This window comes from Ictidomys tridecemlineatus, chromosome 5 (genome assembly GCF_052094955.1).
Source record: "Ictidomys tridecemlineatus isolate mIctTri1 chromosome 5, mIctTri1.hap1, whole genome shotgun sequence".
In the NCBI taxonomy this organism is placed as follows: Eukaryota; Metazoa; Chordata; class Mammalia; order Rodentia; family Sciuridae; genus Ictidomys; species Ictidomys tridecemlineatus.
This window is the reverse complement of record NC_135481.1, coordinates 32,745,777-32,758,747: the sequence shown is the minus strand read 5'-3', so window position 1 is coordinate 32,758,747 and position 12,971 is coordinate 32,745,777. Positions and strand designations below refer to the sequence as shown.

At 37.7% G+C, this 12,971-nt stretch overlaps 1 protein-coding gene across 4 annotated transcripts; it reads left to right on the top strand.

The window, feature by feature from the left end:
* Positions 1-684: 684 nt before the first annotated feature.
* Positions 685-11,702, top strand: Dut (deoxyuridine triphosphatase). 4 transcript variants are annotated; one of them, XM_005316538.5, is made up of 7 exons: positions 685-845; positions 1,863-2,001; positions 4,016-4,107; positions 5,817-5,861; positions 10,514-10,588; positions 10,739-10,809; positions 11,362-11,702. In XM_005316538.5, the coding sequence occupies exons 1-7, from the start codon at positions 821-823 to the stop codon at positions 11,416-11,418; spliced, it is 504 nt and encodes a 167-aa protein (XP_005316595.1). In that variant the 5' UTR covers positions 685-820; the 3' UTR covers positions 11,419-11,702. The 4 variants fall into 4 exon arrangements, with proteins under 4 accessions (XP_005316595.1, XP_077905771.1, XP_077905770.1 ...); XM_078049645.1 differs by having other exon boundaries at positions 806-845; positions 1,866-2,001; XM_078049644.1 differs by lacking the exon at positions 685-845 and adding an exon at positions 1,071-1,337 and having other exon boundaries at positions 1,866-2,001.
* The last annotated feature ends 1,269 nt before the right edge of the window (positions 11,703-12,971 follow it).

The window sequence follows — 12,971 nt, the reverse complement described above, 5'->3', positions numbered from 1 at the left end:
AGGATGGCCTCTGAGATAACTTTACATTTGAAAGATATGATGCAGAACATCAGGTAGCTGACTGGTATAAGTTGGGAAGTTCTCAAGGTACAGACTACTTAGAGGAAGACAGAATATTGCATAGCCTCTTTCAGAGGAATTCCAAGATTTAAGAGCAGCCAGTTAAGGTGGGGCCTGTAAGAAAAGGCACAACAAGCAAGAAAACTTCAACAGTACTTCACCATTTTCAGTTGTCATTTCTCTAAAACTGCCCTGTAGTTATATTTATTTTTGGAATTAAAGTGCGTATCAATTTAGTCTCCAGGTTTTTGCATCAGCTCCAGAGATAACTGGAGATTCTTATCTAGAAAGTTACTCATCTGTCCTCACTGTAAATTCCACCACCTTAGCCCAGGATCTTAGCCCTCAAGCCACTGGGTTCACGTCGGTGTTTTTCTTTTTAGTTCTGGGGATTGAGTGCTTGCTTTACCATTGATTCCAGCCCTTTTCATTTTTTTTTTTTTTTGAGACAAGGTTTTGCTAAATTGCTGAGGCTGGCCTTGAACTTGCGATCCTCCTGGCTCGGCCTCCCCAAATACTGGGATTACAGACCCTGCCCCGACCTCGGTGTTTCCAAGGTCATTGTAACCACAGAAAGGGAAGGGCTGAGTTGTCCTTGCGGTTATCCTTGAAGACCCTCCCGGGTCGCTCCTTTAAGAGTAAACAATATACAGTCTGGCATTCTGTAAGGAATTCTGCACGCTATGCAGGTCACATCCTGCAGCGCGGCGGTGAGGTGATTCCGTCCCCCAGGGGGCCCTGAAGTCTGAAGCGGGGAATAATGGCCGCGGGCGAAGCTGCCCCAGGTACGTCAGCCCAGGGATAGGGTCCGGGTCTGGCAGATGTACTAAAAAAAAAAAAAAAAAAAAAAAAAGGATGCCGGAAAACTAACGGGCGAGGGAGGGAGGCAGCAGCAGGGAAGGCCGCCGCGAGGTTCGCCACGCTGGCAACCGGCGCTCCTGGAGCCGAGCTGCGCCAGCCAGGGGCCTTCGCGCCGCCTCCCAGCGAGAGCCATCAGAGGGCGCCGAGACTGCTTCCGAGGTCATCCGGGCCTTAGGGTGCTGGACGGGAGCGCGTCCGGAGACGCAGACGTCGGGGGATGACGGCCCTCCTCCCGCGCCCCGCGCTCGGCTGCCATTTCTCTCCATCATTGCTCCGCTTAGCGTTTAAAGACGCGCGAAGGAAGCAACTGGGAGCGTGGGCGTCCAGATTCTCCCGACCAGGCCCGCCCTTCGGCCCCACCCAGCTCGCGCCGCCCCGGCCGCTGTCCAGCGCCGGCACACCCTTTCCCGAAGCCAGTGAGGCCTGGGACGCGTGAGGGACGGGCACGCCCGCAAAGGCGTGGGGATTCTGGGCCCAGAAGGTGCAGCCGGCGCGCGTAATGCTCGGGCTCGGAGGAAGCCCTGCAGCCTCAGGCGGCGGGAAAGCAGGAGGGCGCCCAAGTCTCGCGCCTAGGGAGCGAGTCCATTCGGGTCCCTGGGGAGGAAGGTTGGCTTCTTGTCATTTGTGGGCGAGACCACCGAAGCTTGTCCCCTAATTCGAACCGGAGTTCTGAATTTGCTATGTTTAAGAGGGGTCAGTCGTGTCCGATCTGAAGCCAGCTTTCAGAGAAGGGCTTCCAGCCTAAAATATGACACCCGGAACCTCCCCCCCGCCAGAACTGTGGTCTCGTCCGGGCCGAGGTGCTGGGGGAGGGTCCGAGAGGGGCTGGCGGGAAATTTCGGAGTTTGGCGGGTTGTTAGCAGCTGCGTTCATTCTCTGCTCTCTTTCCCGGTCTCCTCTTCTTCTTTTGCCCTCCGGTGCTGCCATGCCCTCTTCTGAAGAAGTAACCGCCATTTCCCCCAGCAAGCGGGCCCGGCCTGCGGAGGATGGCGGCTTGCGGCTCCGCTTTGTTCGACTATCGGAGCACGCCACGGCCCCGACCCGGGGGTCCGCGCGGGCCGCAGGCTACGACCTGTACAGGTGAGTGGGGACCTCGGGCCTCACGTGGCCGACTGGTCTCGGCCCCCGGCAGCGCCACCCTCGCAGAGGAGACCCGGTTCTCGGATGATTTAGCTCGTGTTCAGCCCCTTTGCCCCAGCTTGAACCATACGCTAGAAAGGTTATGGATACAAACTTTTTTTTTAAAATGTCGGCTTCCTGCCATTGTTAGTTTGAAAATTTTGGCTTTTTAAAAAGGACATAAATTCAACAAGGATTTGGGCAGTGTGCAGAATAGTAAATAAATATCTGTAAAATGCCCAAGGCATTATTTTACAACATTCACTCTACTCTTTAACAAGTGGAAGGTGCCGTGCAACAGGGTTCATCTTGGCCTTCTAGGGTGATGGCGAGCTCAAGAAAAGCCATGGTGGGCCCTGAGATTCTGAAATATCTAAAAGTGATTAATGAAGGCCACTTCTGGGGTTCTTTCTTTCTACATCTATTAGGCCTAAGGACTGGGACTTTGTGAAAGGGTACGAATATGAAAAACAAAAAATGGCGGGAGTGCTAGTAATACTACAACCGTTCATTTGTAGCGCACTTTTTTTTTTCATACCTGTCCAGGAATTTTGTCCCACGTGCTATTTTATTTAATCCTTAAAACAGTCTTGAATTAGACGAGTGTTACTAATTTACAAATGAGATCGTTAAGAGTGATTTGCCGAAGAGCTTGAATGTTGCTGACGGGTTTTTACACGGAATTAAGTGTTGCTGTTTTTTTTTTTAAATTTGGCTAGTATGTTCAGTATTTAGAACCATTAATAAAGGGGAAAAACGATTCTGGGAGGGAGGGGTGTTCATTTTATGACCATATTCCAAGCGTTATGATTTATTTTTAAGGCACTCCAGGTAATTAGAATGTGAGAACTACTGGTCCAAGTTCGAGAGAAGGGAAGAAAGGACTGTGACGATATTAATGGGGGAGATTAATTGTAGCTAAAAAAAAAAAAAAAGTACATTATTGTGGCTAAAAGGAATATAGTGTGCCTTTTGATTTTAATGGGAAAGAGTGATGTAGTTCCCTTAGACCCTTTTAAAGTATATGGCTGGGCCTTGTGAGTCCTAAGGGAGATCTTGATTCAAGATACTTCAGTTCTTTAGTCATCCTCCTAACAAATATAGGTGATTTTCTGTATACTGAGCTTGATGTGGAAATATCTGATGTCTTTAATAAATTAGTGCTTAACGGTTTAAACAAAGGAAATTACAGTGAAAATGTAGTACTGCTTTATGGGACTTAAGTTCTGCAGAGGAACTTCAGTTTTGCTCATTGTCAAATCTCTTAAATTTTTTTAATGAGGGGGATACAGACAAATGAGAATTGCTAATACTTCTTGTATAATACAAGAAGTATTAGCAATTTGCTGGATGGACCTTAGAGAATCAGTACCTCAGCACTTGATTTCCAGAGGCTATTTAGAGTGTTCCCTTACTTGGTGAAGTAGAGGTTATAGGTTTGGTGAACTACACAGCCAGGCAGAACTGATACAAAACAGCTCTACCTTTCCCCACCCTTTATTTTGCCTACAATTTTCTTCTGCAGTTTTTTTGTAATCACAGAATTGTAATGAGAATAAAATGAGTTAATACATATAAACATATTTGCCCCATTATTTGGTTCTTCATTTTCCTGTTTTGCACGGTATTAGCAAGGTTTGTACCATTTAAAGTTTGACTTTTTTGTCAGTTTCTCATTGATTGTGTTCAGAGATGAAGACATTTACGTTGTCAACATATCATCCTACCACCATAAAATTCATATTCTTTCATCTACACTTGCCTTTTAATTAATAAATAAAACATCTACCTTTTTGAACTTTTTAAAGATGAATTGGAAGTTTGTCATGGCAACATTAGTTGGCAACATTAGCCTAAGTCTGTACTATTTTTTATGAAATGTATTTAAAGCAATTCTATATGCATCATCACAAGGAAAGAATGTAAAACAATTTTATAAGTAAATACTGTTGTTGTTTTTTTAATTATTTTGTAGTGCCTATGATTATATAGTACCACCTATGGAGAAAGCCCTTGTGAAAACAGACATTCAGATAGCTCTTCCTTCTGGGTGCTATGGAAGAATAGGTAAGTGATTCAAGAAACAGGTAACTATTTGTCAAGCCCTTTCTTTGTGATGAGGTATTTAATCTTAGTGTTGTTGGATTAATATTGCTTGGTCTTGGTCCTAAAATAATGAAGTGCCATCTATGATGGCAAACAGTCATTTGAAAAATTTTATTTACATACATGTTTTGGTCTTTCTCTTTGGCTCTCTTATTTCTGATTCCTTATTTGTGTTTTTGGGAGACTCACATTGGCCTAAGAGGTTGTTTTCATAACTCCTTACAGAAAAACTAAAAAATGTAGATGATTATTATTTGGATCTTTTTCCAGAGTGCTGAATTTCTCCCTTCAAAGATTACGTTGCATATTAGGTCAAGTTTCTTTGTGAAGATTGGGATGAGAGTTGCTAATACTTCTTGTATTAGGAAATAGGGACTTACAGTGATGGCACATTATATTATATTAAGAGAGTAAAACTTACTCCAGAGTATGTCAGCCCATATCTTGTTTCAGTATCATCCCATGGGGTTCCAGTAAGGAACACTAGTTTTCTTGAGAAAAAGCCGTATTCTAGGAAGCTAGTACAAAACAGACTGCAAATCAACAGGTTTGATATATTTTTTTTTTTTTTCTGGAGTGAGTCATTTGTCACCAGAGTTAGTCCTGAATTTGTCAAAAACATAAGTACTTTTAAATAAGTACACAAAGGGGCATATGCAACTGTTAGCCCCTCCTCTGGGGAGAGAGTTAAATTAACTCAATCTTGTTAGCTACGCTTGGGAGAACTACTAGTACTTCATCCCTTAAGAGAACATGATGATTTTTCTCCTGGTGGTCCCTTTTAGCATCACTGTCTCTACTTTTAGAGTTTTTAGGGGGGATGGCCAGGAAATAGTGAAATAAAAAGTTAAGGCAGAAGAAGTAGCATTTATTGACAAAGTATCCGATTTAAATTATTCTGAAATAAAATAATAGAATTTAGAATAATTGTGGGTCTCATGCTTAAGCCAGCAAGTTATAAAGTAAAAACTTTTCTTTAGAATAAAAAACACAGGAGTTAAATGTTTAGCATTGGTATTTTACTTAACTGATACAAGGCTTTTTATCTTACTCTGGTTCATGTGTTTTAACAAAGTTAAGTGTTTTGACATCAGAGTCATGAGTAGGAGTCCTAAGTTCTAGGCTAAATGCTGCTACTGTTTTGTTAGGTTTCTTCCTCCCCCCACCTCTCTAACTCTCCCTTTCCCTCCTTTCTCCTCCCTCCCTTTCCCTGCTGCTCTCCCCACCCCTTTCTGATCAGCATTGTATTTGTTCCCGTCTTAAAACAAATCATCTTCCTTAGCATTGTGTCCCTGGCCAGCTACAGTTCCTCTTTGCCCCTTTGTGGCCAAACTTCTTGCAAGAGCAGTCTGTGGTTGCTCTCACTTCATTCCAGCAGTCATCTCCCAGGTCTATACCATAAATCCTCAATTGACTGAAGTCATATGGGGCTGGTTTAAGTGTTATTTTGTTGTTGTTTGTTTTTAGTAAAACCTGGCTGAATTTCTGAACTAGTTTTTCCAACTTTGGTAATGCATTATGATTAAGCAGTCTTTAATTCAGAACTCTCTAATAAGGCTAAGATGAAGATATAGACATAGAGGAGATATGCTTAAATTGCATAAATTATATTGTGTCCAGTATTGCCCCTCCCCACTTAAAATAATCAATGGCTTCCTTTTTGTTTTCAGCTCCACGTTCTGGCCTGGCTGCAAAATACTTCATAGATGTAGGAGGTAATATATTTATTTTTAAATTGTGCAAATGTGTGTATTGGCTTTGTCTTTGCTTAAAAGGTAATGTGTATTCAAATGACAGGGTGCATTTTTATTATCAAGAAAAGGAACTGCATTTTTATTCTCTTGACTGTTTAGAAATTTCCATATCTTGGGCGGCCAAGGCAGGCTCAGTGGTTAAGTACTCCTAGGTTCAATCTTTGCTACCCTCCCCCTCCAAAAAAACCCATATCTGAAATAATAGATAATTATTATACAGTCTCAAATACTATTTGATAATTTAAAAATTTTTAAGTGATAATTGTAAAATTTATGTTATTTTACTAACAGGCTAACCAGGCACTATCTGACAGAAAAGATTTTTGCCTTGGTTTAGTGATAATCTGTAGTTAGTCCAAAAATGACTACACAAAAGGAAAAGATTTTGTGATTATTTTTAAGCAATTATAGTTTGCTTAGGTAGTTATTAATAAGTATTAAATAATTCTCAAACAAAAGGTTCTATAAATATAGATCTATCTAGTAAGGACTTTCTTTCCTTTTAAGAGGCTGTCCATGTTTGGCAAAATATATCAAAACAATCTTTTCCTTGAAGAGAGAAAACACTGCTGCTCTAAAATTTCTTCCAAGGAAAGTCTTCTGTGGCATGTATTTCCCTTAAAACAAAACCTTACTCATATCTCCCATAGCTAACAAGTTTCTCATGTCGCCCCTGTCATGAAGAAGCCCCAGTGACCTTTGCTAGCCACCCTTGATAAAGGATTTCTAACATCCTCTCTCTCAGAAAATTTAATCTCTTCCTGTAGTACACACCCCACTGATATAATCCCCATGTCCTGGTTCTTTTTTTAATCTTCATTAATGAGATAGTGCTTCATTTAACAACATGTTGGCCTTCGTTTATACAAAGCATTCTATGAAGGTTTTTTTTTTTTTTTTCTTTTTAAATAGATGAGGAAACCAGCTCAGAAATGAGCCTAAGGTGATAACATGTTTAAACATGTTTAGACTATTGATATGATTCTAACATCCTTGTTCTTTCCTTTGCAGTTAAATGCTGAATTAGCCTACCTCATCTCCCTCACTAACTAATCAGGGTCCTGAATTAGCCCTGCCTCTGTGGGGGGGTGTAAGCTCATGAGGGGGTGTAAGCTCATGATGAAGCCTACCTAGGCGACCAGGTCTTGGCTTAACATTTTGGAAAGGCCTGATATATCCTCATGGTGTCACTAGGTGGTGCTGTGGGGCAAGACAAAGCCAAAAGTAGTTCTTTGGGGAGCTGAGTTTTATTTAGCTAGGGATTGTCCACCCACTCCAGAGTTGAAGTTAAGTTGCACCTGACTTTCAAAAATACTTTTGGAGATTCAAATATTATTTGGGATATAATTGTAATCTAACTTAAGAATGTAAAAAGAGTGTATGTTTTTTAAGAAAATTTCAAAGGCCTGCTTTGAAAGAAACATGAGTTCTGAGGCTCGATTTTCTCCTTTGTATAATAGAAATTGTGTGCTCAGAGAATAGAAATTCTCTGAGGAATTGGAGGATTAATGATTATGTAAACCATATGACATAGTGCGTGGCATGTATTAAAGTCTGTTTTATCATTTCTGCCGGTTTGGGAGTTAAGTGTTTTTTTTTTTAATGTAGAAAATCTTTTTTCAACTTTTTTACCAATTTTTGCTTTGTTTAAAACAACCCTCTGGAAGAAAATTCGTGTAATTGGAAAATCAGTTTGCCTGGTGGATGGTATGGTGTTGTTCATAAAATTACATTGTGGTGTGTTCTTGGATGCAGAAATATGTTTAAAATGTCAGGCACAAGTTTATCAGAGTTGGCAAGAATTTTTATTTCTTAAGGGAGAGATTGTTAGAAATCCCAGGCTATAAATAAGGGTCAAAGGGAAAAGTTTAGTATGCAGGATTCTGTTCAGAATTCACATCTGGTAGGTGTGGATAGTTTTCACTAAAAAAGGTTTCCAGCATATGACATGCCAAAGTCTTGACACAATAAAACTTGTGCCTGAAGTCAGTTAATCATTCCGCCAGTTCCAATGCATGATTTTTTCCAGTGATAACTTCAAGATACTTTCTGCTTTCTCATGAAAAGAAATATCCCTGATGCCTATATCCATTATGCAAAGAATGAAATAAATCTTGCTTTTTTTGAAAGTCAAATGGCAGTTGACTTTCAGTAAATTAATAATTGAACTAGAACCTATTGAATTTTGTATAACATTGTTATTTATAGTAAAATTAACGTAATTGAAGGCTTTTTTTCTGCCATATTTTCATTGACTTCAATTTCATTTCTTTTAGTCACTTAAAGACTTTTCTCATTTTCCTGTTGCCAAGTATAAAGTCTTAGTAGGTCACTTGGCCCTGTAGAATTGAAGACTCGTAACTATTTGAGTGCTACTAACAAGACAACTTTACAGATGTACAGCAGAGCCTTTTATAACAAGAGAGTATTTTTATATGGTAGAAAATATAGCTTTTTTTTAAACCAGCAAATATATGCAACTTGAATATGTGAGAAAAAAAATAGCCAAAATATAGAAGAGGACTTATAAATGTCCAGTAAACAATGGAAGGAAAGAAATCCATCATCACTAGTCCTCAGGGAAATTCAAAGTAAAGCAATTAAATATCATTTTTATACTGATCATTATTGGCCAGAATTTAAAAGTTGCTACCATTGTACTGGCAAGGATTTTGGAAACGGGCATTTTCAAATATTGCTGATAGAAGTTTGGCTATACCTTTTTTGTAAAGTTATCTAGCAATACCCTCCAAAGTATAAAATATACACACCATTTTACCCAGGAAAGTGCTTTTTGGAACCTATTTGACATTTATGCAGGGATATTTGTCAAGGGCTGGAGAGTGACAGGTTTATACATATTAATCTCAAAGGATATCTATTATTTTTAATGGAAAAAGTAAAGTAGTGCAGTGTATTGCTGTGATATTGGCTAGTGTTTTTTTTTTTTTTACTTTATGTGTATTACTGTTGTTTGAATAATTTAAAATTTTTCTAGTAAAATAGAAACAAAATAATTTTGAAGGCAGTCAGTCCACATTGTTTTTCCTAAACTCATTTGAGATAAATGAGTTATTACCCTGGCCTGGAACAATATGCTGTATACAAAAGGGTCTTCTGTGCTAAATCATTTCTACAGTCAAAACTTCCTCTGTGTAGATACATGGAAAACCACTGGTCCCATTTAATATCGGTTCTTTTCATAATTACTGAGGGCTAAATTAATGGTAATTTGGCAGTGGGGAAAGAAACTAGGATTTAATACTCTTTGAATTCGTCAAATTTTGTTGCTGTTCCACTAGAAAAGAGTAGACCATTTCCTTCAGTCTAGACATAAGTGAACTGCCTTTCCTGCTTTCCAGCCCATTTTTAAAGTACCTTCTTAGCAAGCATTTTCTGACTCATAATCAGCCTAATTTTTTTTAACCTTAAAGTAATTAGTATAGCTAACTAGCCTTTGTACCCATCAAGATATTCCGATTTTTATTCTCTGCTTTCATGAGGGTATTTTGGAGAAGGGACAAGGAAGAGTATTCGTAAGAAGTCAGATGTAAAATGGAGCTATATTCTATATTTCATAAGAATTCTATCCAGCTTTTCATAACAGCAGAAAGAATAGGTATCATAGGAAGTTCCAAGGGATGGGAAATAACTGTTAATGGGTAGAGGATTTCCTGATAGGGTGATAAAAATGTTATAAAATTGATTTTAGTGATGGTTGTACAACATTGAATACGCTATGAACTTTGGGATCATATACTTTAAATGGATGAATTATATGTGAATTAGATTTCAATATAAAAAGAAATGAGAAGGCCTGATGCACCTGTATTATTTGTATTTATCTTTATGGAAGCATTTTAAATTCTTGACCCAAAGACAAATGGTATCAAGTCTGGTGAAAGTAGCTCTCTGGACCAGGCTAGTTGGCCAGGCTCAACTTTCCTGCAAAGATTTGCTCTCCATGTGTTCATAATCTCAAACACTAATTGTACATATAAGTGTACTCATTATTAACTATGAGCTAATATCTTCTGAGAGCTTGTGATTTTAGAAAGAATGGTGGTTCAGATTAAAAGGAGAAGAAGGATGTGAACTGAAAAGTTCAGCTCCCATTTTATTGTAAAAATGGAGTGTTCTGGTATTTTTAAGACTGCTGCTTAACAGTGTAAGCATTAACTCATTTCTGCTGTAGATCTTTTGGGGCTTTTTTATATTTTTATTTATGATTTGGTCATGTATCGATCAATATTAGTGAAAAACTGTTCCCAGGAAAAGTCTTTGAAGCCCAAATCATAATTTTCTGCTAGTCTTTTTGGCAAGTATGTAGTGGGTATAGATGGTAATTGCCATTATTAGCTTAAAGTAGGAAATGGTTACCATTTAATAAGGGTGACAGATAGGAAATTAGGACCAATTTTCTAAATTCTTATCTACATTTTAGTAATACCTTTTTTTGTTTTTGAGGCATTACATAGTGCTAAAGGAAGGTTCACTTACTGAAGTTCTAAGTATAAAAGTCTGAGAGCTACTCCTAAGAATGATTTTAATGTAATTTTACACTCATAGTATTTTGATATAATAAATCAAGATATTATTTTTCTTTCCTCTAGCTGGTGTCATAGATGAAGATTATAGAGGAAATATTGGTGTTGTGTTATTTAATTTTGGCAAAGAGAAGTTTGAAGGTATGTTAAATACATATATGTATTCCCATAAACGTAGTGAAAGTTCTGAGTTTCTGTCAATAATACTGACTCCTCTAGTCCTCAATGAATAAGGCAAGATATAAAAGAGTACATGAATAAAATCACTAATAAGCTTTTTTTTCTTTGAAGTAAAAAAAGGTGATCGAATAGCACAGCTCATTTGTGAACGGATTTTTTATCCAGATATAGAAGAAGTTCAAGTAAGTGTTATAAAAGCTTAATAATTAGTGACATAACATTGCAAGTGAAGAAAAGACACAGCTTAGAGGGTTTAATATGCTGTTTGTAGCTAGCAGTATATATGACTTAAGATCTTACTTTTAGAATTTCTTGATTTTATTTTTGATCCTAGGAATTGAACCCAGGGGTTCTTTACCACTGAACTACAATGCCAGCCCTTTTTATTTTGTATTTTGAGTTAGAGTCTTGCTAAGTTATTTAGTGCCTTGCTAAGTTGCTGGGGCTTGCCTCTAATCATGAGTTGCTGGGATTACAGGCATGCACCACTGTACCCAGCTCATGACATATTTTCATGTAGATATTATGTAGCATTACTTTGGATAATGAATTATTTAATATATTGTGAAATTTTAATATTTCATTAGCTTTTTAGACAAATATCCAATTTTCTAATTTGTGGGGTCTTTAAAATTTAACTTTCTTTTTGTAATCTTTAAAAGTCTTATAGTAGGGGCTGGGTAGAAGAACTGAAAGAGGGTCTAAAATTAACTGTCTTATTACTTTTCTTTCAGGTGTTGAATGACACTGAAAGGGGTTCAGGAGGTTTTGGTTCTACTGGAAAGAATTAAAATATAGGTCAAATATAGAAAAATGTTACTTTCTCTTAAAAATAAAGACTTTCTGCTTAAAGTGTTAGTATTTTGCACGACTGAAAAGCTAGCTTTAGCTTCAGAAAGTTTATTTTCTTACAATAAAGGAAAGAGTTTCTTTGTTAGTATCAGAAACTTTCTTGTATTTTTTCAGTTTATGGTTGTATGTAAATCTATGGTAATCTAATGCAAAATTTTTAAAATCAAATGTACATTAATTTCAAATTTTAAAAAATGTTCAATAAATGATTTCTTTCAAATTATTATGCTTTAATTGCTTTATAATCGTAATTAAGTTTCCAACACAAGAATTGTGGGACACATTCAGACTATAACCACTGTTCTGTCCTTTTGGCTTTGAGCCCATATTCTTTGCAGGTCCTTTTGGCTTTGAGCCCATATTCTTTGCAATATCTAATCTCTAAAGTGGTAGAAGCCAACAAAATGGAGGAAGATATGGTTAATGAAAGTCCTACTCTAGTTTGCTTATACATAGAATATATTCCAATTTGGGCACTATGCTTGAAAATGCTCAGAAAGGAGCCTTTTCTGGGCTTGAAACCATGTTAATGGATGCAGATAAAGGATCCAGTATATTTTGTTTGAAGAAGACAATTGTTATTTTGGGAATGGGAGAAATTTGGGAGAAGGTGGCTAGAAAAGGTCCTTGGAATAAAATAGACATTCTTACATTTTTAAAGACACAGAATGAGTAAGTCTTGTCCTCTGATTTGGACTGGAGTTAGGATCAGTATTAATCTAAGAGGGTGGTGGCTTAGCGGCAGACTCATGGAACTTCCCTAAAACAGAATTAAAACAAAAGTATTCCAATAAAATCAACATGGAAGAATATATTATAGTCAGGACCATTGGAGACTAATTTTTGTAAAGCTGGAACACTGTCTTTTATGTGTGTGTAGTACATAAGTGTACAGAATAATGATTATAAAATTGGAACAGTTATATAACCAAGTATATAACCAAGCAGAATATATAGCCACCATGCTAGGAGTACAGACCTTATTAGAGTTTGTAGAGTTCACAGCCAATTTCAGTTTATCAAATTATGGGCATTAGAATGTTTATACTTCTTTGGCAATTTGAATATTGCTATGATTGTTCATGTACAGCTTGGTGAGTGGACACGTTTTTGATTCTCTTGGTAGCTAAGTTTCCGGGTCATATGGTAGTTGTGTATTTAACTCTTTTTTTTTCCAAAACAACTTCACCATTTTCATTCCCATCAGCAATTTATAAGGTTTCTATTCTTCCACATTCCCTCACCAATACTTGTTATTGTCTGCCTTTTTTTTAAATTAAAGTTTATATAGTAGGTGACATAGTATCTCATTGTAGTTTTGATTTCCATTTCTATAATGACTTCTAATGAAATATCTTTTCATATGCTTATTGGTCATTTATATAGCTTATGAAAATGTGTTCAAATTCTTTGAACATTTTAAAATTGGATTATTTTTTTTTTGGAGGTGGGTGGCAGGGATTGAACTGGGCCACTCAATCACTAAGCCACA